General features: G+C 48.1%; 1 protein-coding gene across 2 annotated transcripts in view; it reads right to left on the bottom strand.

The window, feature by feature from the left end:
* The window catches only part of LUZP1 (leucine zipper protein 1), a 30,045-nt gene extending 4,755 nt beyond the window's left edge, over positions 1-25,290 (bottom strand). The window contains exons 1-2 of one of the 2 annotated variants that reach the window (XM_054292608.1): positions 25,202-25,290; positions 142-3,432 (exon numbers count right to left, since the gene is read on the bottom strand). In XM_054292608.1, the coding sequence (XP_054148583.1) occupies positions 142-3,324 (3,183 nt within the window). In that variant the 5' untranslated portion in view covers positions 3,325-3,432; positions 25,202-25,290. Of the gene's footprint in view, positions 1-141; positions 3,433-19,102; positions 19,335-25,201 lie in introns of those variants that run through there. The other variant, XM_054292609.1, reaches the window with a different exon arrangement.
* Positions 25,291-27,386: the final 2,096 nt, after the last annotated feature.

Here is a 27,386-nt window from a genome sequence, read left to right as displayed (position 1 = left end):
AGGCAGCTTGGAGAACCTTACCAAGTGGAACAGTGCTGAAGACAGGAAATAAGCTGTAAAATTTCAAATCATGCAGCCTACAAGGAACAGGCAACCTGGAGAACCTCATCAAGTGCAAGAGTGCCAGGACAGGATACTCACAGGTGGCGTGGAGCGCTGCCAGGCAGCAGCTGCTGCAGGGTCACTGGCACAGCTCCTGCGGGGCACCAGCTCAGGGGCACTCAAGTTGCTTTTGGTCCTTCGGGACCCCAGCTCAGGGGCACTCCAAGAATTAGCTGTGGCACTTGTCCTTGAGGAAGGCTGCTCCATGAAGTCTGGTTTTGAACTACTCCCTTCCCCTTCTAAAAGGTCCACTGAGGATCTACACAAGTTTGTGGCACTGAAAGTTGCACTTTTCTCCACTTTGGTTTGAGAGTCCTCCAGGGAATGCAGGCCTTGCCTTGTTCTCCAGGAACTTCTGACAGTGACGTGCTTTGTTTCGGATGAACCTGCATCTGATGAGCTGTGACTCTTCCAGCTGATTGTCTCCACAGGCTCTCTGGAAGAGAGCTGATTCTCTCCACTGTTCCTCTCTGTCAGTTCAGAGGTCTTTAGCATAATGCTGCTTCTCGAGACCACTGTTTCAGCTTTACTCCTCAGCATTGCCTCTCCACTTCTGTCTGCCTCAGATGGCTTCAGAGCACTTCTATTTATTGACACCTCAAAGGGTGAAGGGACATTGTTTGTTATTGGTGGTGAAGGCTCATTTGAAGCCACTCTGATGTTGCTGGTGGTAACATGCCTTTCCTTTGCTGCTGTATCTGCAGTGCTCCTTGGAGCTGTTGGCTCAGAAGGAAAGATTGTGATGCTGCTTGTCATTTTATTTGTTACCATTTTAACAGCAGACTTCTGTTTTTCTGACTCTGCCTCTGAAACAGTCCCTCCCATGACTGCCTTCATATCCTTCTCAACAATTGCAGGTTTAATGATGGCTTTTGATCTCAGAGCTTCTCTAGGGCTGAAGGATCTTCTGGATTTCAATTCTCCAGTGCTGGAATCTAATGGTTTTATGCACTTGGTAGAGTCTTCATCATTCACAGTTTTTCTGTCATTTTCAAAAAGTGATGCTCTAAAAACTCCCCTAGAATTGGAGAACTGCTTGGAACTGACTTTCTTTCTCGTCTCAAAATCTGACAGAGTGGTTGGTTTTTTGCCTCTCCCTGATTCTTCATCTGAATTAACTTTTTCCTGGTTACTCTGTATGGTTTTGGAGTCAGTTTTTAAACCCATATTTACATGATCTGCTGCTGAGCTTGAAGACTGCTCAGTGCCTTCTTTATCAAGACCTGTGAGAAGCTGCAGAATGTCCTCCTGACTCCTGGAGTGATGGGAGCGCTTTGTCAGCGTTGAAAACTTCCCACTTTCAGGTGATGTGTCTGCAGCTTCTCTTTCCTGGGAGATCACTGCCCTTTTGGCCCTCCCCTCTGAGGGCTGTCTGTGTGATGAGGCAAAAGTGCTCGCTGCTTCCACTTTGGAGGCAGCAGAGTCTGAGGCTGACCCGCTGGAGGACACGTGGTACCTGTATGCTGAGGCTGTGCCATTGGAAGAGCTGTGGGTACCCCTGGCGAGCTGTGGGTCCCCCAAGCCCTCACTGACCTCAGCCTGACTTGTCTTCAGCTTCTCAGACAAAGAACCCACTGATTCTCCTTTGCTTGGCTTTTCATCCCGTGCGTCAGCGCCATTCTGGCAGCTCCCACGGAACACCTGAGATGGCTTTTCCACCTTGCACCTCAGGCCTGTGTCACCAACGGCTTTGGAAGGTGCTTTCCAAGCCTTCTGCTCCTGTGCAGCAGGAGGATACCGGCTGAGGACAGATGGCTGCTCTTTGGATCTCTTCCCCTCGTTCTGCACGACGCAGCTTTCCTTCTGACCAGAAGAAAGAGTGGAAACTAAAGATTTCTCTTCCAGTCTCCTTGTATCTGTGACAGCAGTGTCTAAAAGGGCAGATGCAGCAGAAGCTTTCCCTGCTTTTCTGTTCATCAAGCTTGGACTGGGCACCCTTTTAGCAGTGTGGCTGTAGCTGTCATTGCTGAGAGCAAAGTCTCTGTTCCGCGCTCTTTCCCGGCGCTGCTGTGGTGAGAGCTCCCTTGGCTTGTGCTTAGCAGCTGCCAAATCAGCCAGGACACCTCTGTATTTAGGTCTGTCATGCTTTCCCCTGCTAGAAAAGCTTGTATCTTCATTTTCAACTTCTCCATTCTCCAGCTCTTTCTGTTTCTTTATTTGCATTTTTATTTCTTCTAGCTGACCTGTTAAGAGTTTGTTCTTATTCTGCTCACTCAAGTAACTGTCTTGCAGATCATTATTTTTGGCTCTCACTTTTTTAAGTTCTTCTTCTAAAGATTCAAAATGTTTGATCTGAATTTTAAGTTTCTCAATTTCTTGGGTGAGATCTTTCACTTTGTTGTCTTCCTGGTTTTTATTCTTTTGGTTTTCTGATTTATTCCTGGTTTCATTTTCTACATGTTTCAGGTAATCCACACTTCCCTTCCTCCTGGTCTCCTTAGAAGGCAGTGCAGAAGTCAAGTCATCTTCAATTCTCATATCATTTCTGTCCAAGAGATTGTTGGATGACCTTTCTAGCAAGTTGGATGCATTTCTAGTTTGATCTGCCCTATTTAGTTTATTGTTTTGTTCTAGTTTCTGTGTTAGCTCCTGGATTATTTTTTCATTTTGCTTTTCTCTTTCATTAAAATGTTTTCTTTCGGTGATAAAGCTCAGGGCTAAGGATTTCAGCTTTTCCAGCTCAGCTGTTAAGGTCTGCTCAGTTTTATCCAGCCTGTCCTCAGATGATTCCAGTTCTTTCACTTTCACCCTAAGTATTTCTAATTCTGTAGATATCTTTTTGGTCAGGTTCTTTTCTTCATTGAGGCTAAGACACAGCTGGGTACAGTCATTCTTGCTCCTGCTGAAAGCCTCCTCCAGCTTCTCCAGCTCTGCCATTCTCTTCTGAAGGAGTTCAATTTCTGACTTCAGATCTCGAGTGAGACTCTCCTCCTCTTCAAGCTTTTCTTTCATTAATCTGCAAAGCTCTTCAGCCTTCCTGATTTCTTCATCCTTGCCTTCAATCTTCAGCACTCTTTTCCTCAGGGCCTCAATGTCAGCCAGCATGCTGGAGTTGCTGCCTTCTGCCTGGATAACTTTGTCCTGGAGGTCCAGCAGTTCATCCTCTGCTTTCTGCAGATTTTTTGTTGCTTCCTCCAGCTCATCGAGGCGGCGACTGAGGCTCTGCAGTTTGAAACGGAGGTGTCGATTTGAGGTTTCCTTGTAACCTGTACATTCTGCCATGATTCTTTTATTCCTTTCAGAACAGAGCTTTTCTTAGTCTGGGTGAATGGTATACACCTTGTGTATTTCCAGTGTGTTGTTGTTCCTTTGAGTGGAGGCAATCTCACCCTGAAAGAAAAAAATGCTCCAAATCAATATAAGAGCTCATAATATAAAATATATTCACAGTTTAAGTTAGGCTATCAATGTTTATATAAATAACTTTTTAATTAAACACATTTCTGAGTGCTACATTAGGTGAAATGAAATTGCAGAGAAGAGCCACAGTCCATTTACTTTGTGACTATGAGTCATTTAAATAGTGAATCCTAGCAAAACTCTGCAGTGTTTGATATTAGATTACTGCTTTGAGTTGGTTAAAATGTGTGAAGTTGGGGTTTGTTGGGGTTTGAAGTTGGGTTTTGTTCCTTTGTGACCAAAAGCAGCCTGTTGCCCAGGGCTAAGGGCAGGAAGGGTCCTCGATGCTGCTCTGCCCAGGTGGTTTGGGCACCTCCAGTGGAGCCTCAGCCAGGGCTCCCCAGCCAGGGCAGCTGCTCACTGTGAGACCCCAGGCTGCAGAGGGTCACACTCGTGTGTAGAGGGTCACACTCGTGTGGAGAGGGTCACACTCATGCAGGATTCAGGTCCCTGTACCTGCAGCAGACACCTCTCTTTCCAGCCCTGCACCTCTCTCCTGAGGATACCTTGGTGATGAAGATTCAGGAGCCACAAACAGAATCAGAAAAAGGCAAACCCCAGCCATAACTGGGGATGGGGCAGGCCCCCCATGCCAGCTGGCACATGGAGGGGACTGGGAGCTGCTGCCATTTGACACTGCAGTATTTCTCCAGCATCTCAGGCTGCTCTGCAGAAATCTTCACCTGGGCTGTAGTCACATCCCAAGGACACTCTACCAGTGGAGTTTCAAGTTTCTCCCTCCCATTTCCAAAGCTGTTGTTGCCCTCAGCTGCCACCCACTCACCCACCCAGGAGATGAGCAGTTGCTTATCCCTCTCCTTGCTGCTGCTGACACGAGCAGCAATTAGAACTCATCAGCACACTGACACACTCAGTGTGAACTATTCCAGCTCAGCTCAGAGCTGCCAGGGTGGTTTTTAAACAATCCCTCTGTGCTTTGAGGGAGGAGCAGGAAAGGGACCCCTGGGAGGATCTGAAGTCCCCTGTGGCACTCAGCATTAGCACTGGGCTGAGGGGCCTGAGGCATGAGAGGGCTGCTGCAAAGCTGAGTGGAGGCAGGATGACTGCAGCTCTGATCTCAGCCTTGCTCAGGCAATCTGTCTTGGAACAGAACTTGACCTCCAGAATTTCTGTGGACTGTCTGCAGAGGAAACACGCAGGAGTTTCCTACGGCACAGTGTGATGAGCAGGATGTGAGCAGTGCCAGCAAGGGAGGCAGCAGCACCCTGACGCACACCCTGGGCTGCAGGGGATCCATCTCCAGGCAGGCAGGGGGCCCAGGCTGTCCCCACCGTGGGGACCCTCCTGGTGCACCCTGGGCACCTGTGGGACCATCTCCTGAAGGACCACTGGAGGATTTGTGGTCAATCCCACACGGTTCAACTCAGGCTCTTCAGCCCCTGAAGGAGCACTGCAAACAGTACCAGGAGAGGAACCTTGGTGTCCTGAGCACAGCCTTGGCCACGTGCCTGTCCCCTCCCTCACCACCGTGGCCATGTCCTGCTCCTGCCCCACCTTCCCCCAAGCTCTCCCCACACTGCTGAGGCCACTGCAGCTGCCTGCAGGCAGGAAAGGCTGTTCAGCCCCAGCAGAACCCCAGGAATGGCACTGGACCAGCACAGGAAAGGCCACAGAGAGTCTGAAAACAAAAGCTTGTCCCTGCCAGGCCAGGAGCTGGGAGTTAATGGTTAACCCAGCAGCAGCTGGGCTGGAGTGAGAGCAGCCTCCTCCCCACACAGCCAGAGCAGCATGCAGGCAGAAATGCACAGGGCTGCTGGCTGTGACACTGCTCTGACACTGCCACAGGCTCCACACAGGCTGGGGGACATCACAGAGGGGTTCAGAGCTGTACCAGAGATGGCTCTGGAATGTCCCAGAACCTCCCCAGCTGACATGATTTACTGCCAGAGAGCAAAGAGGCTCAATCTAATTAGTTTAATAAGGAGAAGAAGATGTAAAGCAACACCTACAAACAATAAGAGCTACAAACAAAAGGATCTACAACAAATCTCCTACCTGGAGAACCTTTAACATTCTGGCATAGCCAGAAGTAACCTCAGTGCTGGGAGACAGAACCAGACCAAATCAGTACTACAAATAAAGTGCACATGTATAAGATTGAGGGGAATTGGCCAATATAAAATATTATATTAGATATACATAGATACACAGAGATGATGATATAGATGATACAGATACAGATGTAGATATAGATATAGAGATATAGCTATAGATATAGAGATATAGATATAGATATAGATATAGATATAGAGATATAGAGATAGAGATATCTGCCTGTTTTGAAGTCATGAATTGGGTTAGGGCTTGGACCACAGAACTCAAAGGAACTTCCAACCTAAACTACTCTGGTTGTTTGTGACTGCCCTTCTCCAGTCTGTCAATGATATTAAAGAATCAGAGCAAATGGTACAGGATTCAAACACTGGGACTATTACTAATGCTAATTAATATTGTTGGTGGATATTTAAAAAGGAGATGTTAAATAAATCTAATGGTTGTAAATGCACTGAACAATCTGATATGGATGTATGGACTTCTATTTTTCTCAGCCTATCTCTATCTTAAAATTTTTGGAACTAAATCCCATCAAATACCCAAACCAACAAAAAACCAAAACAAAGCCCCAAAAACCAACCGAACAAAAAAAACCCCACCCCAAACAATTGAAAATCCACACACAAACAAAAAACCACAATAACAACAAAAAACCCCACCCAAAACTAAACAAACAAAAACCCCAACCAAAACAAAAAACCCACAGGAAGGAAAGAGGATGATAACTTTCATAACAGCAAGTAAACTGTGGCAGTGGCAAATGTAGTAGGGGGAGTTGAGTTTAACAGAGCCATCTGAGTCAGCAATAAAATCAGATTAAAGACTCTGGCAGGTTGCATTCCTGGACACACTGAAAAGCTCAGTGGTCACAGCAGCAGCTGATGTGCTCCTGCAGCTCAGGACAGCTCCTCATGGCTGTACCAGAGGAAATACTGAACAGAAATGCTCCTACAGCAATAGGGATGATATTATTTTTTATGTGGTACTGGACTGTATATTTCCACACCAAGACTGATGCATCTCCTTTTGCTCAGCTCTTAAGTCTTCTAGATTGAAAGAGGAAAAGATGCTCAGCTGTCTTCACCTGACCTTGCCAGGGAAACAGGACTTTGCACAGGAGGAGAACTCTTCCCCTACTGACAACAAAGGGGGCTCAGGGATCTGATGGCAGCTGTCCCCCAGCAATGATGCCACTCTCTCTGCAGGGCCATGCATCAAGAACATGAACTGAAAGCTTTGGAAAAGCTCAGAAAAGCAATCAAGTGTGATTATTGACTCTTTAAAACTTAAAGATCTGATTTTTTGCCTCAACAACAAGGGCAGTCCTGCCTTAAGCCAAGAGGCACAACAGCATCCCTTTGGATTTGAGTTCTGAAAGAACATTCTTCAAATGAGACACACAGGAAGCCTGGGGAGCCTCCAAATACCTGGTACTCAAATAAAACACCAAGGCAAAATATGTGGCCAGTAACTACCTACAGAAAAAAGAAGGAAAAACATTTTGTCTGATCTAAAATGTTCTTTATTAGAGCACATGGAGTCAAACCCCAATTTCACACATTTAACCAATTCAAAGCAGAACTGTAACACCAAACACTGCAGTGATTTACCAGGATTCACTATTTAAATGACTCATTCTGATCCTGCTTTCCCCACAGATTTATCATTGGGTTTTCTGATCTTCCTCAACAAGTGTGCTTATCTCCTAACTACACTCATATTTAGCATTATCAATTGCCTGCTCCCACAGTTTAAGGCAGCCTTTTCAGCCTTTGGAGGGCTCTTCTGACTCTGCATGGTTTTGGCTATACAGCTGTGAGAATTCAGTGTTCAAGACATTTACTTGAGTTAAAACTCTCAATTACCATTAATATTCTTACATTTATTTTTTTTTTCTGCACACTCACTTTTGCTCATTATCTACTATTTATAAAAATTTTTCTTTAGCAGAATTGTTGGACTTAACTTCCCTTGGAATAACTTTATGTTGCCTGCACAAAACACATACAGTCAGTTCACAGCTGTGAACAGAGGGAATAAACCTGCAGCTAGAAACATTTGTGTTAGCTAAACTCTGCATGAATTACGAGATAAGAATCATCTCTTTCAGAAACAACAATTAAATGGCTGCTACCTGAGACCTGCTCACATCATCTCAGCCAGAGCTCCTTAGGCTTGCAATGCTGCTCCTCTCCAGATGTAAGAATCATCTCACCCTACACATCCTTGCTCTGGTTTGGTTGTTGGGATGAGTCCCACAGGCACCCACTGCTCCTGATTTCAGGATGTCCCCAAAACATTCATCTGGGAAAATAACTTGGAACAGACTCCTGCTGTGCCCTCTGTTATGCCAAGACAGAAATGCAGCAGCTGCCACACGTCTGTGGAGTACTAGGAGAGACTGACATCTCTCACAAGCACATTTTGCATTTAATCTTTGGGGTTTTTTAATCTTTTTGCTGGCACTTTTATACTGATAATGCAAGATCATTGTGATTGGGTGAGCCTGAGGTGGCAGGGATGGCACAGCTGGTGTGTCACAGCCCCCATATATGACACATGTGGCTCTGCCCAATCCTACAGGTGAATGAGAATTATTAATGCCTTAGTCTCCAATCTCTTTTTACTAATTTATTTGTTTGTTCTTGCAGTTGCCAGGGTTTCCCATAGACTCTGAGAGCAGCACTCATCAAAGGCAATAGAAATCAATAGATGCAAGCACAGCTATAATCAGAGATTAGAAAAGCAATTTGCCTCATTGAAGTTTGAGTCCTTGGGATGCCCTGTGCTGTGAAAGCACACAGAGGTTTGCATTCCTTGGCTGACAGGTGGCCCAGAGTGAGGAGCAGAGCAGGGCTACTGTCCATGCTTTTATGGATGCAGCATAGATCTGGTACTACTCCCTCCACTTCCCTAAATGCTGAGGTGAACTTTAATCCCCCCTGTTCTATTTTCTGCTAAACTATTACTCAGAATACCCCTGCAAACTGTATTTTTGCATTGATCAGAATGCTAGGAGTGTTTGGACACATCTGGGGAAATGGAACCTCAGGCAATGCTTCCAGAACTATGAATTCAAACTACATCAGGTGGCTGAGAGTCACTTCAGGCATGAGGGCAGCTCTGTGGGTGCACATCAGCAAAACCTGGGGCAGCAAGGGAATTCTCTGAGCAGTCCCCAGTGGCCAAGCAGGTCAGGGAGAAGCTGATGAAACTGTTCTAATTTATACTTTTCCACCTGAGGTATAGGTTAGATGTGTTGCTGGATTCTGCACCATGTGCACATACACCTGCAGGTTTAATTACAACATTTCTAGTGTTGCACAGGTATGGAAGGGAGTGTGAACATGTCATGCTCACAAACAGAAATGCTGCTGATGAATCATGCTTGTACCACAGCTCAACGTGGTGAGAGCATCACTGGGACTTCTCTTCCCTGCCCCAGGGTGAATGGGCTGGGAGGAGTCCAGCATGTCATCCTTCATTTGTAAAGTAAAATTTCTCTGCCATCTATACAGAAAAAGGACACAGGTGTCACAAAATGCAGCAAATGGCAATACTGCAGCCAGAGCCTTCAATCAGTTAAAAACAGAAAGAAGGAAAGTTTTTCTTCATAGGATTTTGCCTTTTGAAAGTTCTTCCCAGCACCTGGTTCTTGACTTGACACAATGACACACAGTCATGAGAACAGGAGAAAAACACTCCTGTTCTCTCAAGAACATAAAAAGGGTCTAAAACAAGACAGACTGAACAAGAGCCAAAGTCCCCTGTGTGACATCAGCCCTGCAGGCATCCAACAACCTGGGACAGCTGAGGGGGCAGATTGTGGATTTGCTTACATGGGAAGGGACAGGGGCTCCCTGGTCCCACTGAACACAAAGTGACTTTTGGGGGATGCACATATTTTGAGAGATGAATTGTCTCAGAAATTGCTGCATCTAAAGGGAGCAGGAAATTCTAAAAGTCAGAAAAAAGCTCAGCAATCTGGAAGTGGATTGACTATTGACCAATACAATGTGAGACTAGAGATGTGAAATGATGAGACAGCAGTCAAAAATAACCACAGTGACCACAATCTTCAAGGAAACTCAAATTATGACACCAAACAGCATCCACAGCAATGTGAGGCACTGCAGCAGGCTCTGCAGATGCCAGAGAGGATCTGGCACATCACTGAGTCACACTGACCCTACGTCAACACTCTAATCACCCACTGAACTCCTCAGCATTGCTCTTCCCCTTGCAACATAAAATAAATTTCCCTATATGGAGCTGGCAGGACCAAAAAAAGCAACAGAGCATAAAACCACCCAGGGCTGCTCACAGCAGATGCTTTGAGCAGCACTGGGGTTTGAGCAGTTGTGCTTTATCATGCACAGCAGAGATTCTGCTTTCCTCAACAAAGCCACTCTCCTCCAGCTCCCCCTTGAAATCACTGCTTGATGCTCACTCAAAGCAGGTCTGAGCATTTGCTGGCCAGCTGCAGCACCTTCCTTTCAGCAATACAGAATTGCACAAGTGCCAAACAGAGGGCTGCTAGTGGCACCCTTGCCCTGGGAGCTCCAAGACAAGGGAGATGTTTCCCATGCTCTGGAGCTCTTGCTCAGCAATGGATTGATACTCCCAAAGCCCCTCAGAGTGCTGCTCCTATGTGCCACCCTGCACTGGAATCAAAGCTGAGAAAGATGTTTTATTCCTTCCCATGCTGCCACTTGTGCTGTCCTCAGGAGCAGATCTGACTGTCACATTTGATTTCACAAACACTATGCAGGCATCTCTTGAGCGAGTCACAAACTTGGCAGCATCCTGCAGATGGCATGGGAAAGGCAGCCCCAGCTCAGTGGTGCTTTTGTAATCATTACTGGACACAGAAATCTCCCACCTCCTTCACCCTCCATCCTCCCTCCCATCTCCATCAGCTCAGCTTTGAAGGGACTTCAGGGATGGCTCTCACCATCACTTCAGCCCCAAAATATGTGCTAGCTGAGGTAGCTAGCCACTTCTTGTACTGTTGGTCCCTTGGCACTGGCCCAAAATATGTGCTAGCTGAGGTAGCTAGCCACTTCTTGTACTGTTGGTCCCTTGGCACTGGTGTCTATCCTGTACAACTGTGGAAACAGCACAAGAAAAAGCACTTTTATAATCTGTTATTTCACTATTATCAGTCTTAAATATTGCTGAGAAAATGTACATTCCCATAAATTTTCATAATGTCTTCTTCACCTCTTCCTAAGGTCTCCAGAGAGAGCTGTCAGAGCAGACACCTTAGGTGTACCTATAGAATTTGTTGCTCTGCAAGGTTCATGCAGTCACACCCCCAAAACCTAGAATGATTTTGTTTTTCTGAGAACAACACACTCAGCTTTATATGTACTATGCAGGGCTGGAAGGGAAGCTGTGGGGTGGAGTTTGCCATTATCTGAAGTGCTAGAAGATGGCCACAGCTAGACAAAAAACATTAGGTGATTGCAACCATAGCATAGGAGTGATACCAAGGTGTCTGTTCTTGGATGCTCAAATGATCCATCAGCTGAGCCACCCATGGGCTGGCTGAAAGGCCCAGACTAACTGAAAAGATTCAGGGGAGATTCAGAGCAAGCAAGATCCAGAAAATTGTTAGAAAAACGAATAAAATTATATGTCAAAGATTATTGAATGTGAAGAACCCAAAGTTCTGTGACTCAGGACACCCCTGGAAGCAGACAATAGGGAAACACACATTCATTATTTCCATGTTCCTCCCCAACAGCTGGTTTGGGCTATGGGTACAGCTAGGATGCTGAGGAGACAGAAACCTCAGCTGCACCTACAGTGCCTTCTCCTCTGTTCCTTTTCTTCTCTCCTGCATCACTGCATCTTTTGTGCTTCTCAAACTTCCATTATTCCCAGATATTTAGCACAGAGTAAAAGCTCTTCTCAGACATTGTCCCTTGACTCTTGAACTTGCTCCTCTCTTCATCTGGCCACTATAAATTTTACCTTTCAAGCACAATGCTACTCCCTCCACCCTCCTCTGGAATGCTTGTGCTGAAAATTGGGTCAGTACCATCAACCTCAGTTCCTGCTGCTGTTTTCACTCCCTTGTCCCATCCTGGTGCCTTCTGCCTGTCTCTGGTTGGGCTCACTGTGTTCAGTGCCCTCCTTCTGCTTGTATGTGGTGGTTCATGAGGGAACTTCTTGCTGCACAATGTTATGGAAGCTGGAAGTCCTCATGGGTCATAAAGCAGCAATGAGAAACATTCATGGGAGAAAAATCCCTCAAGGTTATTCCTACAGGGACCCACTCCTAGTTCAGCAAGACCACTTGAGAGAAAACTTGCAGGTTGGAAGAACCCTTTGATCTGCACGGTTGAACACTTCCCCTGCTGCTGTCCCTCCTTCCCAGGTGTCCATTTCCAGCATTGTTCTCATCCACCAGAGCTTTTATTATCTTCTTGAGCTCCTTTATTGTCCTGTCACAAACACTTGTCCAGGTGAAACAGGGCTGACACTGCACATCTGACAAGTGCCACACTGCAAAGTGGCTACACACCCAAAATCACACACAATCCTTCATCCAGCAGCACCTACAGAGCTGGGAAAGGCCTGCCTGGTACAATACACAATAAGATTAGCTTCAAGTATTCATAACCATCTTTGGATCATTCTGCTGATTAGGCATAGGCAGCTCTAACCTTCACATTCTCCCTAATACTATACCCAAGAGCCACGTGGCTACAAACATATCCCTGCTGGCATTAAATTTATGGAGTGTTGTTTGTTTCTCTGCATCCTCTCTGATCCAGGGCACATTCCATTCTCCTAACAGAGTAGAAGGACATCTGAGTCAGCTTTGCAGGAACACTCCTTTGATTGCTGTGAGTTTTTCTGGCTAAAAGATCTGTTCAGGCACTCAGAGGTTTCCATGTAGATCCCTACAAACCCTGCACAAAACTGGGATTAACCAAAGGTCGTCCCACAAAATCAAGCTCATGAACTCTGTAGCACAGACAACTGGCAACTCTTGTGACTTTCTCCCTGGAAGAATTTATTCAATGAAGTTTGTAAGTGCTAAAAGGAAAGTTTTTCAGCTCTTACAGCTGGCACAGGAACAGCCTGGGGAGCTGCCATAGCTACTGGACTGCTGCAGCTCCCAATCCATCAATTTTTTGCCTTGGGCAAAAATGAAAGGCCAGGCAGGCGCCCAGCCTGTGTGTGGTACCTGTGTACCCAAAATGTAATCTGCTAGAGCTGTGCATTCAATACAAAAACATTCAGGCATTCTCCACACACAAAAACAATCTGCAGCACTGTCAGATAATCACCCAGCTGATCCCAGCGTGTCAGGCCAGCTGGATGAATGGGCTCCTGGAGACTGCACTGTCATCAGCAACCAAGAAGAGCATTAGGGTTCACCTGGACCAGAACATAAACCTGGCTTAGGTCTGTCCTTGGCACCAACTCCTGCCCTTTTAAACCTGCTTTGCCTCCAAACATGACTGACCTTGTCTGGGAAGATCCAGGCCAAGCCATGCCAAGAACTGGGCAAACATAAGGCAGCACTGATGTGGTCAGGACTGTCCCCACTCCTTAGCAGGGAAGATCTTTTGGGAACAGCTCAGACTGTCACCTTTAAACTCCATTTCAGGAGAGGTGCCCTGTCCTCTCTGCACACCTTGCCCTGCACTTCTTTCTGCTCTGTGCACCCAGGATTTTGTTCTGAGCAGGTCCAGCAGGCACTGCACTGACCCTCAGACTGCTGGCATGGCAGCACAAGGAAATAAAATGGGACCTGAAATAAAAATGATCATTCATATTTCAGTAAGTGTCAAAAATTTAATTTTCCATTAATCTTTACTAACAGCCCTGTAACTCAAAAATTCTAAGCAGACATCTAAGACTAATTACTCTGATAAAATTCAATATTCAAGAATAAACCCAATTTTAACTTCTGTCTTGTAGGTCAACTTTATAAATCATTAGCATTGCTATCCATACATTGAACAGAACAGCCCTACAGCTAGAAAGAAACACAATCATCAGAAATCTCCCAAATCAGTAGAAGTTTTACCCCAAGTCTCTGCAGAGCTTCTCTTGCTGAGGGGATCCCTCATCAGGGCATGTTGCTGTTTCTCTTGATTTGGCTGTGAGAAGCTTGCCCTGGCCTGGCTAACACATCCAAATCCACATCTTGCCCTGCTTAGTGCAGATGCAGATTAAATTGCTGGCAGGTTTTCAGGACCCTGCCCTGGGATAGATGGACAGTAGCACTTCTGCAGGCAGCTCACAGCCTGGCCTGCCCTGTGTTTGCAGCCAAAATGCAAAGAGCTGAACAAAGTCTGCAATTAGCAGCAATTCAGACTCGTGGAAGGGCCCCTGAGGAGGCCAAGGAATCTGATTCAGGTTAGAGGTGCCACTGCTGCTGCTCCTGGAGCAAACCAGGGGTTGGACTCGAGCTGTAAACTCCCAGTGAGAGGCTGTGTGTCAGAGTGGCACATGCTGGAGCTCACTGCAGCTGTGCCACTCTGCAGCTTTTGGACAAACATTGTCCACCAATAATGATGTTTTAAGACTGGCATCGTTTATGGCAGTAAAACCCCAACAGCTGGATCACTGTGTTGAGGGCAATGGGGAAAGTCAGTCTTTCAATGTGGTGCTTCTTGAGCCATGTTCTGGAAATTCTCACATTTAGGCATCAGGATGTAGGATGTAGAGATGTAGGAGAGAGCAGCAGCACCCCTCAGTTCAGCAGCCTGGGGAACAGCAGGGCTAACAGTGCTGTCATGAAAAGCCCAGGAGGAAGCTGTCAGCCATTAGAAATGCCTCTGGCATAAAGGCTGCCCAGCTCGGGTTACAGCAGCAGCATCACTGCCAGCTTGAGGGAAACCTTTGGCTGCAATTCATGAAATCCACATGCTCTGGAGCAAGACACCGGGTGCTGTCACCATCACCAGCTCAGGGTGCTTGGCCACCTGTCCCGTTCTCGGCTGTTTTTGATGGCCTGGAAAGGCTCGGGGTGGCCTTGGGACAGCCTGCGCTCCAAAGGACGAAAAGAGTCTTCAGGTTTTTTCTCGGTCTTCAGTGTTTATTAGTTTTTATCTACAAGATTTTCTCTCGAGGTCCGCACAGCACGTCAGCCATGGACACACTGAGAGCCCGCGGGGCGGTCACTTATCTTTATACCCAAAACTACCTATAAGATATTTACCTATTTTCCCCAATGCTTTTCACCCTTATTGACAAGTGCACTTTTAGTAAGAACCAATCCCAAAGTGCCACCACCACCACAGAAGATGGAGGACAAGAAGAAGAAGAAGAAGGAGGACAGGACACGCCCCAATTCCTCCATCTTGTTTCTCTAGACCCCCCTGTACCGGGATTCTAAACCCTGTGTTTCACACTACAATTAACCTATCCCTTCACCATTTATCCCAGTGAGATCCTCCCATCCTCATACAGGTGTCATCTCCTGTGCAGGATCAAAGTCCAGCCACCAGACACTCCTGGCAACATTCCAGGACCTCCGAGCCCCACAAGGGTTGTCTCAGTGACTCTGCACATCAGGGCTGATGTGCTGAGATCCCACAGCCACCCTGCAGGAGCAGCAGCCAGGCCAGGAACAGGCAGGCAAGCCAGGGCACCTTCCATCACCAGGTACCCACGCAGAGCAGAGCAGAGCAGGCTCTGACTCACAGGCAGGGCAGCCAAGGCCTGGCTGGTTTCTCCCCAGTCACATGAACTGGGTGGACCACGGGCACAGCGTCTCACAGGCACCTGCACAGGAAAGTGAGGGCTGGCTGGGTAATCACACACCCTGAGTAATCTCCCCATCCTCCAAGGCCACCCAACACAAACAGTTGGTAACTCTGTCCCTGTTAGTGTTTGCTGTACCACAAATACTAATATCACAAGCAGCTTTTCTTTCCTCTCTCAGCTCCCAACCTGCAGCTTTTTTGTTCACTGGCAAGTGTGAAGTCAAATGAAAGGAAGTATTCAGGAACTTAAAAATGTCTTATAAATCACTCTTAAATATGATTTGCTCAATGAGGACAGAAGATCCTAACAGTTGTCTTTGTGTTCAATTTATTGCTGAAAATACCCTCAGGTAACAATAAAGTAAATAAAATAACATTTACAAACAGGAATATGCTGCCTTTGTGAGAGCATGCTTGTAGCTGTGGGGACTTTAACCTCAAAATTAACCCTCCATGGACAATGGGAAGACTCCAAAACAAGCTGCCAAGATGGTGTTATGACACTGGGCAGCTCTGCCACTGAAAACTGCCCACTTGAAAGCCTCGATGGATTTATGGATGGAATACATTCACTTGCAGGCTGAGCCTCTCAAAATGACAACAGGCATTTCACACACAGACATTCAGCATTGTGCCAGGGCAAACAGGACATAAAAGTGAGGGCACCTCATTGCCCTGGCAGGCAGAGAGCAGCCACACACCCTGCACCACACTCTGCTCTGGGAAGAGCTGCAAGGGCACCTGATGTTCTCCATAAGCCAGAGGTGAAAGGTGTGGGAACTGGCTGGGGCATTCAGCAGTCACTGTTGGGATGCTCCTTCATGCAGAAAGAGAGAGCAGAGAGATAGCTGGCCTCTGCTCTTTCTTTCAAAAATGGGCCAGAGTAATTCCCTATTTGCTTGGGGAAAAGTGTCTCCTTTGGCTAGGGAGGGCACTGAAACAGCACAACAGCTGTAACACCCCAGAGAGACCATCCCAGCACCCAGCTGCCCCCTCCAGCAGGCAGCTAAGTTGTTTGGGGTCAGAAGTGTGGCACAGGATTTCCATCAGGAAGGTCCTGAGCCAAACTTCTTCCACAGACAGGGCTGAATAACATCAGCAACTTCAAAGCTCTTCCTTGGCAATAGGTCATGAAAGGGTTAAAGATGCCACTCCACTCATGAGTATTATGGGAAAACTTTGCTCCAAATTCTCCATTTCAGGCTGCTAGAACACCAACAATCTTGAATTACTTTGTATTAAACAAGGCAGTTCTACAGGGCAGCTGCATTTGCTTTTAAGCCCACTGGTAATCCAAGGTTGTTGACTACTGGACAAACAGACAAATTCTCCTGGAGCACAGGTTCTCCTGCAAGGATTACACAAGATGCTAATGACAAAATCTGCAGGCTTAATGCCAAGCATTAATTTATCTGAATCCTATGCTAAATGAAGATCAGAGCCAAGAGGGCATAGGCTTTTCTTGCAGCACATTTAAGAAGTGGAGAGTGAAAAATAGAGCACGAAGCAAAAATGGCAGCAGAGGATTCCCTCCAGGACACCGTGCTCACTTGCATTGTTATTTACATGTTTTTTTCCCCTTGTACTCCCTGGGCTGAAGGAAGGAAGGATGTTTCATAGAAAGGAAGCACTGGTGTGGCTGTACTGAGACAGGACCTCACTGCTTCCCCCACCCCATGCTGCTCCTTTCTACAGAGGAGGGAAAGAGCAGGAAATTCACATTTTCTCTCTCATCTTAGAGTAAGGGGAGGAAGCTAACCTCAGTCCAGCTCTGATTTCAAACAGGGTTTGAAAGCTGAGCAGGTTGCTCAGGACTGCATTAAGTTGTGAAAATCTCCAGGGTCAGAAATGCCCCAATCTTTCAGGCCCTGTTTCCTGTCAGAACAATCTCAGGGAGAAAATTATTTTCCTTTATGTTCAGTCAGAATTTACCACGCTGCCACTTTCTGCACCTGGGATGGGGCAATACCCAGCATCAGCTCAGAGTGGTGGATGAATGGATTGAGAGCAGCCCTGCAGAGACAGACTTGGGGGTGCTGGACAAAAAATTGGACAAGACCCAGAAATGTGTGCTTGTAGCCTAGAAAGCCAACAATGATCCTTGGCTGCATCAAAAAAATTATGGCCAGCAGGTCAAGGGAAGTGATTTCCCCACTCTGCTCTCATGAGACCCCACCTGCAGCACTACATCTGGAGTTCTGGTGTCCTCAGAAAGACTGCAGTGGGTTCACAAGAGGCCACAAAAAAGAGCCAAGGACTGTAATAATTTTGTGAAGAAGGACTGAGAGAGTTGGGGTTGCTCAGTCCGGAAAAGAGGAGACTCTGGGGAGCCTTTCAATATCTAAAGAGGGTTTATAAGAAAGACACAGACAGACTTTTTACCATGCATTGTGCTGATGGGATGTGGGCACTGGTTTCAAACTAAGAGAGTAGGTTAAGATTGGATATTAGGAAGAAATTTTTCCCTGTGAAGGTGGTGAGTCACTGGCACAAGTTGCCCAAAAGAGCTGTGGATGCCCCATCCTGGGAAGTGTCCAAGGTCAAATTGGATGGGGATTTAGATAACCTGTTAAAGTGAAATATCCACCTGAACCTCATGACACTTCAGACAGCATCTCACCAGTACTGAGCAGGAAAGAAAAACCTTCTCTTGATCTGCCTCACAGGCACTCAGTCCATGCCACTGCTGTGCTGAGCCTGTCCAGCTTGCTGCTGCCACTCTTGCCTTTGCAGAGAGAGATGCTCTGTGTGCCCCACCAGCTCACACACAGCTGGGCTCCACAGCAAGGACTGTGCTGAACTCTCAGCCACAAACCCAGCAGTTGCAGCACTCAATAGAGGCACACAAGCAGAGATTACTAAAAAAAGAAAAAAAAAAAAAAAAAAGAGAGAACCCACCCAGCTTTGCAAATCAGCTCAAGGCGTAGGCAGCTGAGGAAAAGTGAATGGAGATGCGTGTGTGAGGACTTGGGAGAGCGCTCCTGGTGTAAGGCAGGCAGAGAAAGCCAGCAGAGAATGGGGCTGGCCACTCCTGCTGCTGCAGGAGGGAAATGAGGGGCAGGTGACCCAGAGCCAGGGAGTGCCACCTGGCAGTGAGCAGGGCACAGCTGCTTCCCTGCACTCAGCATTGCTGCTTCTCTCTGCCTGCACCTCCAGGCAGCCTCAGCCCAGCTCTCACACAGCAGCATTCTGTTTGTGCTCTGTGCTCTGCGGAGTTCACCCCACAGAGCCTCCCCAGCTTCCCAACAGGGCTGGAAAGGAGCTCCACACCTCCACTGCAGCATTGTTCCTGCAGTCACCTTCACACACAATCTCACAGCTCCCCCAAAGCACTGCTGATACGCACTGTTCCCTTCACAGCCCCTCTGACAGTGATTACAGACAAAAGGAAAATATCTATTCCAAACTGGGCTTCTTACTCCCAGTTCTTCTTACTCCTTACTACCTTTTATGCTCTGCCCAGTGCATAAAAGGTAACGTTCAGAGAATTTTTAAACATGCAGGCAGTTTACAATATATTAGCAGCCAAAACTCACACAGAAACAACACCCACATTACACAGGATGCCTTTATGCAAGGACATTAGTCATACTCAGTAACATTAAAAACAATCCTGAAGAGCAGCTATACAGAATAGGATGCAGACAGAAGAGTGAGAGACTTCATTAGGAATTCACAATTGCTTCAAGTTCAAATTCTCACCACAAAGCAGTACTAGTAGTTATTTATTATCATCCAGGAATTATTGTTTTCCAGTAAAAACAGACATAGTTCCAAATGATTCACACTACCTGAGAAATTAATGTGTTTGCAGCTCTGTTCCAGATCCTAGGTCAGGAATCTCCATTCTATTCCAGTAAATTCCACTAAGATATCACATGTAACAACAAGTTCTTGAAGAAGTTTCATCAGATTTTCCCTTTAAGGTAACCCACTGCACTCCCACGTGAGGCACAGGCACCTCAAAGGCACAAGAGCAGAAAGTGCTGCAGTGGAATCAGATGATCAGCACAACCTTGGAGCCTCTGCAGCCTCAGAAACACATCCTGTGATTTTCAAATCAATCCAGAGGGGAAAGACACAAAGCAGCGCTGAACCTTACGAGCCAGCTAATGCTTATAGAAGCAATTTTAATGAATGCAATCCTGAGAATGAACGTGGCTGACAGATTTTGCTGCAACACGTAGGGAGGGTGCAGCACTGCAGCAAAAGCTGTCACTCCCATCGTGCAGAGCTGTGCTGCATGCAGCAGGGTGGCAGGGCTGACGACACCAACCCTCAGAACCCCCCTGGCACAACCAGCCTTGCTGCACAGCCCAGAGCTGCCCTTCTGCAAGCCCTGCATTGCATGCAGCAGCAGGGGAAAATGGGAAAAGGAAGGTAACCAGAGGTACATTCGAGGTAAAGAGAAACATTCTTGAGCTAATTAAAGAGTTGCTCGAGCTTCTGTTCATCGCGATCAGTCATGCAGAAAGACATTTTCAGCTTAGCATGAAGCTTCCATTTTTAGAGGTCAATTAGAACACTGCAACACTCACACGAGGAGCAGGAACACAGGCCCTGCACTGTCACACAGCAACATGCTCCCTCTTTTGCTCCCACACCCCCTTCACCTACCCTGGCACCTCCAGTGCAGGGTCCCTGCTGTCACCTGCTCCCTCAGGGGACATGGGAGCAGTCACTGGGATGACCTGATAGACATTGCCCACTGGTCCCAGAGTGGGACAGCTGCTGTCTGGAGCACAGGTGATGTGTGTCACCAGACTGCACCTTCCTCAGCTGCCCCACAGGGCTGCTGTGCCACGGCACAGGTCAGGCAGCCCTCTCACATCACCTGCCTGCAGCCACAGATGCTGTTCTACTGCACAGCCTGACACATGAGCCCCGAGCTCCAGTGGTTTTGTAATATTAACCACCAAAGCTGAATCCTAGCAGGGTAAGAAAGCCTTGCTTCTCATCTCCTGCTGCTCTGCTTTCTCAGAGGCATGCAGAGCACAATCAAGGATGGCCACAGCACTGTTTGCAAAGGGTCTGAATGAAATCAGTCCTACTGCTTCTGAGCCAAACAATCACAAACACACACAGGGGTTTTTGTGGCAAAAAAATCTTATTTAGATCAACACCCCCTCCCCCTCCTCCAGGCATCAAGTTTGCAAGTTGAAATCACAAACCTCAAAACTGGCTGAGTTAATGAGTTAATTCAATACTAAGTAAGGTTTGATACTATGGCCTGGGCAGTACAGCAGGTCAAACTATGACTTAAAAACCAATTAGCTAAGTAAATTCAGAACTATAAATGTTTACATGCAGGGGCTTGTCCACCCAGTACTGATTAAAAATCCTTAAAGCTTTCCACTTTGTGACTTGAAGCAGCTCAACCACCACATTCCCCACAAAGCAAGGCAGACAGCAAGGAGGGATGAGGAATTATCCACAGCTGACAGTGCATGTCCCCCATTTCTTCATCCTGGGGCACTCAGGAGCAGACAAGGAAGCGTGGAACCAGGCCTGCAGCCAAGGGAGGGCAGTGGGCATGGCTGGGCTGTGCACAGCCCTGACACACAGGGCAGGGCAGCATGACAGCTATCACACTGCAGCAGGCCAAGGAGCAGCCACACAGAAGTTTCCAGCTCACACAAAGTATTTACACACGTGGGACCGGTGCACTTTGCTGGCCCATATTCAGCAGAGCTGCTCAGAGCCCAGATGACAGGACTCTGAAGTTACTTTGTGAGGAGGACATTGAGGTTTGCTCAATTCAACGAAGCTCTGACAAACAGAGCCAAAAAGATTGGGACTTAAAAAATGTAGAAAATTTTCCACTAAAGTCCTCTTAATATGATGTTTCCATTCCTCTGCCCAAACCTGGGCAGCACTTTGTGCAAGCAGGAATTTTGCAAAGGTAGCACATCCAAACTCACTGCAAAAGCATGGTGGTGACAGACCTCAACACAGCAATGCTTAAATGTTCAAGGGATGCTATTACTGCACAAGTGACCTCACAAATTTTGGACCAGATCCTCAAACTTAAGTTTTATAGTTATTTTCAGGTGGTCCTGCACTGTGCCTGCCTCCTCCTAGCCTCATGCTTCCTTCCCCTGGCCAGAGTAAAGCAGCCCTGCAGCCAGGCTGGGAATGTGGCAGGGCTAAAGGGATTGGGAGGAGGCTGATGGTTAATTTTCACCCAGATCAACTCTCTGAACGCGGCTACATGGAGTTTTTGTCAGCCGGGGTAGGGCTGGAAAGGGCACTTGGAGGAGAAAAGAGGACAAGGGGGAAGGCAAACCCACCTCCTCCAGGCACAGCGCCCACCTGCACTGATGCAGCTCCTCCCAGATCCAAGGCTGGAGAGGATGTGAGAACTCATCTCTCCTCCAGCTTGACAGGAGCAAGCAGCCACTCTCATCCGCCCACAGTCACACTGAAATAAATTTACCAGCTTAAGTGTTCTTATACTTTATACCTGTGCATTGGCAACTTTGTTCCTAAGCAAGGAAGTGATGCATTTCATTCCTGGGTTATTGGGGTGGATCCTAGGGGGCTTTATTAGGAGAAAAGACAAAGCTGCAGAGTAGGCTGACTGCTAAGTACAACACTAAAACTTTCCTTTTTCTAAACATCCCCTTCTCCTTTCAGCCCATCACTCACAGAGTGCATTCACCTTTAACTGTGTTTCTATGCAAAATTCAAATGTTCAGGAACACAAATGTTACATTCTCTGCACAGCAAAAATATTCTCAGCTTTCTTTTACAGAAAAGGAAACAGAAACTGCCTGTGCACAGCATTCACACTTTTGTCACGCTCAGGTAAAGCTGAGTGCTGCACCTGCATATCCTACTCCACCCTGGTGAGGGTTAATGCACACAGGGCTGAGGCATCTTACAAACCCTTATCTGCCCAGATTAGGGCCTCAGCAGGGGAACATCACTGCCAAAACCTAACACACAAAAGCATTAAGGCCTAAATTGCCACATTCTGATGGCTGACATCCAATGCCACACTTTATATTGGATCATTTCAAAAACGCTGGTTTTCAGGCTGCTGAATCAAGCCAAACCTCACCGACTTCACAGGAATGGCATGCCTGGCATGCCTGCTCAGGCAGGGTGGTTATGAAGGCTCCTAAATCTGGACAGTTAAGGGCAAATGGGTTTGTGGCTTTTCCACCAAACTGATTCAGTCACCAGCTGTAAACCCTCAAATCCAGAGAGATGTGACTGCTCACAGAGTGTGCAGTGAGTGGCTGCAGTCACCACCAGGAGAAGGCTGCCAGCCCTGTTACCCTGGCAAACAGATGAGCTTGGGCAGGGAGACTAATCACACCTTTGGTGGCTACCAGGGAAGAGGAGATCAAGTTAAAAGACTAAAGCACTCCAAAGATTCAGCACATTGAAAGCAGAGAGAACAACAGTGTGGAAGGACAAAGCCAACAACCAGCTTTGGGAGTGCAAGAAGTGCTGGCAAGCAACACCTGCTCATCAGCTGCCACCAAGTATTTGAAAGCATTCATGCTTTCTACTTCAAGTGTGCAAATACAAGCATTACCCAAGGCAAAAATCTGTACAGCAGGCCTTAGAGGTGTGAAGATGTATGTAACCATGCCACAGCCATCACAACAAAGGTTCTCCATTCCATCACGTTTTAAAGGCTCCCATGATCTGCAGTCCACTATTTAGTATAAAACATATTACTGCTACAAATCATCACCCTCATGGGAATCTTCCAATAAAAACAACCGCCTAAAGACATCATATGCTTCATTTTAGTGTAACAATTGTATCAAAGTTGTCCTTCTTTGTCATTTCGCTCATTTATGAAAAATTCCCATGAGGAAAGACATCTCTGGTTCCTCACCAACTGCAGCCCAGGGTGGGAAGGAAAGCCTATGGGGAACATGCACAGCCTCAGAGTCCCTGGTACAATATTCTGGTAAGGTCATGCTCAAAGATGTAATCACCAATACAAAATAATGTGGCCTAGATTGCAAGGCATACGTGCTTTTAAATATTATCATTTCTTGAGAGTTCTCTTTTTTTTAACACGAGTTATTTTTGCCTACAATTCCTAGCCTCGTATTAAATAAAGAAAATCAGTAACTTCCTCTCGTTGGGCAATTTTCAGAACACAGAGACAGCCAGAAGGCTGGCGAAAAGTCTACACTCCTGTAACTTATTTCTGCTTCTTAGGAAGTCAACATCGGTCAGATTGGCCTGTACTGGAGTGCAGAAACTTTATTATTTCATAGCATTATGAGGAAGCTGAGGGTGAAGAACTACTTCAATCGGGAGATGCAGAGGTTGGTTAATAGGGACCTGACTACTCTTGAATTGTGCTGCTCTCCCACACTGCCTTTACCCCAACTCATTCCTCTACCAGGAACTTTCAGACTCATATCCAAAAGAAACACAGCAATCAGCTCTCCATGTCCTCCTCCTCCTTGCAGGGCTACAGAGGGCTGAGCACTGAGTAGCTCCAAGGGTGCAGGCACGATGCTGGTGAGAGGGTCCCATGTCTAGGAGGGGTCCCTTGGCGTGTCAGGGACTTTGTGCGGTCCTTACCGCTGCAGAGCCGATACAATGGAGGAATTACACTCCTGCAAGTGCCGCAAACCAGCCACAGAGCACGCTGTCCCTGCCGAAACGTGCCAGCTGGTACTGGCTGCACAAAGCGACCCGGGCACGGAGCTGCCGGTTCCGTCCTCGCACGGACTGTAACGCTGGGGAACGACGCCTCCCCCCAGTGTCCCGCAGGTCAGCAGATGCATACCTCTGCCATGAGGCTGCAGGCATGTGGGAAGTTACTGCATTTTTTCCCCCTCTAAACACGGAATGCCACAGACCATTCCAGGTTGTAAAATTCCCCCCTTCCCACTGTCATCACCCACCCCGGCGAGAGGCTCGATAAAGCAACAGCCCCGACAGCGACGAGCACTCCTTTCCTTCCCCCGGTTTTTGTGGAATATTTTAACAGAATTTACGCACCAGTTAAAGCCTAACCCCACCGCACCTAACTCAAACTGGGATGGTAACTTTAACTTGCGTTTAATTGGTTTAAAGGCTTCAGATATGGCATTACAAAGGGGGAAAAATGCAGATAGGCAATGAAAGCGCAATCACCAAGGACAACAAGCAAAGGTTTGCTGTGCCACTGGCTTCACATGCCAGCACATGGGACACCTGACAAAGCCAAATGAGGGAAGTTTCAGAAATTTCCAAAAGAGGCAAAAAAAAAAGTTTTACAATGCTCCCTTAATTAACTCCCTCACGACGGGGGAGCAAAGAAGAACGAAGTGATTAACAAAGTCAGAGCATCAGAAAAGCATATATATAAAAGAACGTTATTAATTATATTATAAACGTGGGCGGACTGGGAAAGAAGGGGGAACTCGGGAAAAATAAGCAACAGGAAAGGGAGTATGTGGCTGCAGCAAGGGAAAAAAAATGGTTATCCACAGAAAACGCGTCGAGCGCCTGGAAACCTTCAAAACCTCAACCAAGCCGCAGCCAATGGAGTTAGGAACTTCCTTGCGGGCAGCTCGCTACAGCGAGGAGCGGCGGGACCGTGCCCTTCCCGGGCGGGGACGGGGCCGATCTCCGCTCAGGAAAGCGGCTGTTCCGGTCCCGTCGGAAGGAGCCCGACGGCGGCTCCATTTCCGAGCGGGAGCCGAGGCCCCGGCGGGCGCCTCAGGGCCGGGTCTCCCGCGGGGGGTCCCCGCCGCCGCCAACACCGCGGGCAACCCGGCCTTGAGGCAGCCGCTCGCCCGCACGGGAAGGGACGGGAAAGGCGGCGGCGGCGGTCAAAGACAAAGCGGATGCCTCAAATTCCTCCCCGCCCCGCCGGTCTGCGGCAACCCCCGCCCTCCGCCCCTTCACCGCGCACCTCTGCCTACCTGGGCAGCAGGAGCGGCCAGGCTTCGCTCCCTCCCAGCCCGGGCTTGGGCAGCCGCAGCCCGCGAGGGGCTCCGGGGCTCGGGCGGCGGGTGCGGGCGCTGACAATGAGGGGAGGGACGCGATACCGGGCGGTGCTTGACGTCACGGTGAGCGGGCGGGGGCTGGCGGCCCGGCCCGGCCGCCGTGCGGCTCCGCGGCGCCCGCCCCCGGCCCTGAGAGGGCGGGCAGGCCCCGGCCGCCATTTTGGGGGGGCTGAGGGCGCTCGGGGCAGGGAGGGGAAAGGAAAGTTTCCGCAAGGCCCCGGCGCGGAGCTGGGCGCGGTTGGTGTGGTGGATGGGAGCGGCGGAGGAGTTATCCTGGCTGATCTCACGGTGGGTTCGTGCTCCGGAGCCTGCCGGACAACCCCTTCTCCGGAACCGGCCCGGGGCTGCCGCTGCATCGGGGCTTTGGTGTCGGGGCAGGCAGTGCCGGTCCCGGCTCGTTAAAAGCTCGTGCCAGGTGGCACAGCGAGGTTTTGTCCTCCTCTCCCGCCGCATCCCCCCTTTAGTGCCATCTCTTGGAGAGTGTGGGACTTGGTGGTCAGTCCAGCTGTGGTTGCTTCCACCTCTGGTGTCTGCAGCCCGGGATGCCGAGATGGGATCAGAGATAGGACACGTCCCCCATCACTAACAGGGAAAAGTTGAAAAGTTGCTCGCGGTGTGGCTGAGCGGTGAGCAGAGCCCCGGCACTGCGGGGACACGGTGAAGGACGCCGGGAGCTGCCCGGTGCCCTGTGAGCATCGCGCTGCCCGTGCCCGGCTGAGTCCCCGGCAGACGCGGTCAGAGGCCGGTGAGCGATTCGAGCCTCCCGGGCGGGCAGCGAGATGTGACAGGCTGGGAACCCACTGGCCATTGTGGGGGGAAAAGGGGAGCTGCCTCCTCACCTTGTAACATCCCTCATTCCACTTTCTGTGCTTTTGTCTGCACCTCCCACTGACTGCTAAGTCCCCATCATTAAAAATATTAAATAAAAAAATTGCGTTATCTTAGAGCAGCCAGAGCTTCCTTAGTTTTCCTCTACATCATTTCCTTTCCCTGGACAGAAATTTCCAAGTGTCTAACCTCTCACCAACCACTAAGCTTTTTTCTTTGAAATACCAGCCTGGTTTGAAATACAACCCTTGTTGCCACGGGCACTGTGCCACCAGCTGCAGCGTGACACAGAGCAGGCAGCTTGTCTCTCACTTGGATCCAGAGATTTGACATTTATCATTTCCTGGGTTTTCATTCACTCTTTTCCTCACCCTGTAGCTGGTTTAGTTGCCACCTTGGTGAGGGGCTTCTTTCTCCTCCTTTATCAGCTCAGCTCAGTTTGTTTTCTGTCACCTCCCTCCATCACTCATGCTGGGTGGGTCAGGACTTCACCTCACACCTTGTGCTTTCCCTCCAGCAGCAGTTCAGCTCACTGTGCCTGTGGTGCTGGCATCTGGTGGCACAGGAGGCTGAGCAGTGTCTCCCACTCCTTAGTGAGCATTTCCTCTTGTTTACACTTCTGCACAATGAGGACTCACCAAAGCCTGAGGCATGGTTGCAATGCTTATCTCTTGGATTGGAAGCGTGGGTGCTGGGTTTCCAAAACCCAAAACAGGATGCCAGCACCACTGGTAGAAAGCTTTTCCCCCAGATGTCCCCACAATGACTGATAGAAAGGCTGCATAGTTCCAGGGGAGTGTGGTGTAAGTAATGTGGGCAGGTGTGACCAGAGATGATGAGCAAGGAGAGATGACAAACACAATAAAATCACAAATGATACGGGGAAGCAGCAGAAGCTGTTCAGTGTGTTTGACAACAGAAGATCCATATGGGTGTAGTAGCTTTAAACAAATAAAAGTAACTCGTGCATCTTATGCACAGCTTGATAACGTGAGAAGTGGATGGCTCTAGGATGCCATGAACACCAGAGGCATGAGACCCAAAAGGGATTAGCCAAACTTACAGAGAACAGATTTCTCTGTAGTTATTAAAAACGCCTATCTGAGTCATCTTCCAGTTCATGAAGTCCCTGAACTGACTCTCCAGATATTCTTGCTATTCTGTACTTCCTCTGCTTGTATGGTGAATTTAAGTGAGGTGTCTGAGTTGATCTTGCTGCTGTTGATACATGCATGTCCCTACTAAAATTACTTGTATGTGTGTGCTGCTTCTG

The sequence above is a fragment of the Melozone crissalis genome, unplaced genomic scaffold (assembly GCF_028551555.1).
Source record: "Melozone crissalis strain CALT ecotype California unplaced genomic scaffold, PUWL_Pcris_2 ptg000111l_1, whole genome shotgun sequence".
NCBI classification, from domain to species: domain Eukaryota; kingdom Metazoa; phylum Chordata; class Aves; order Passeriformes; family Passerellidae; genus Melozone; species Melozone crissalis.
The sequence above is the reverse complement of the archived record's forward strand: the minus strand, read 5'-3'. Positions and strand labels throughout refer to the sequence as shown.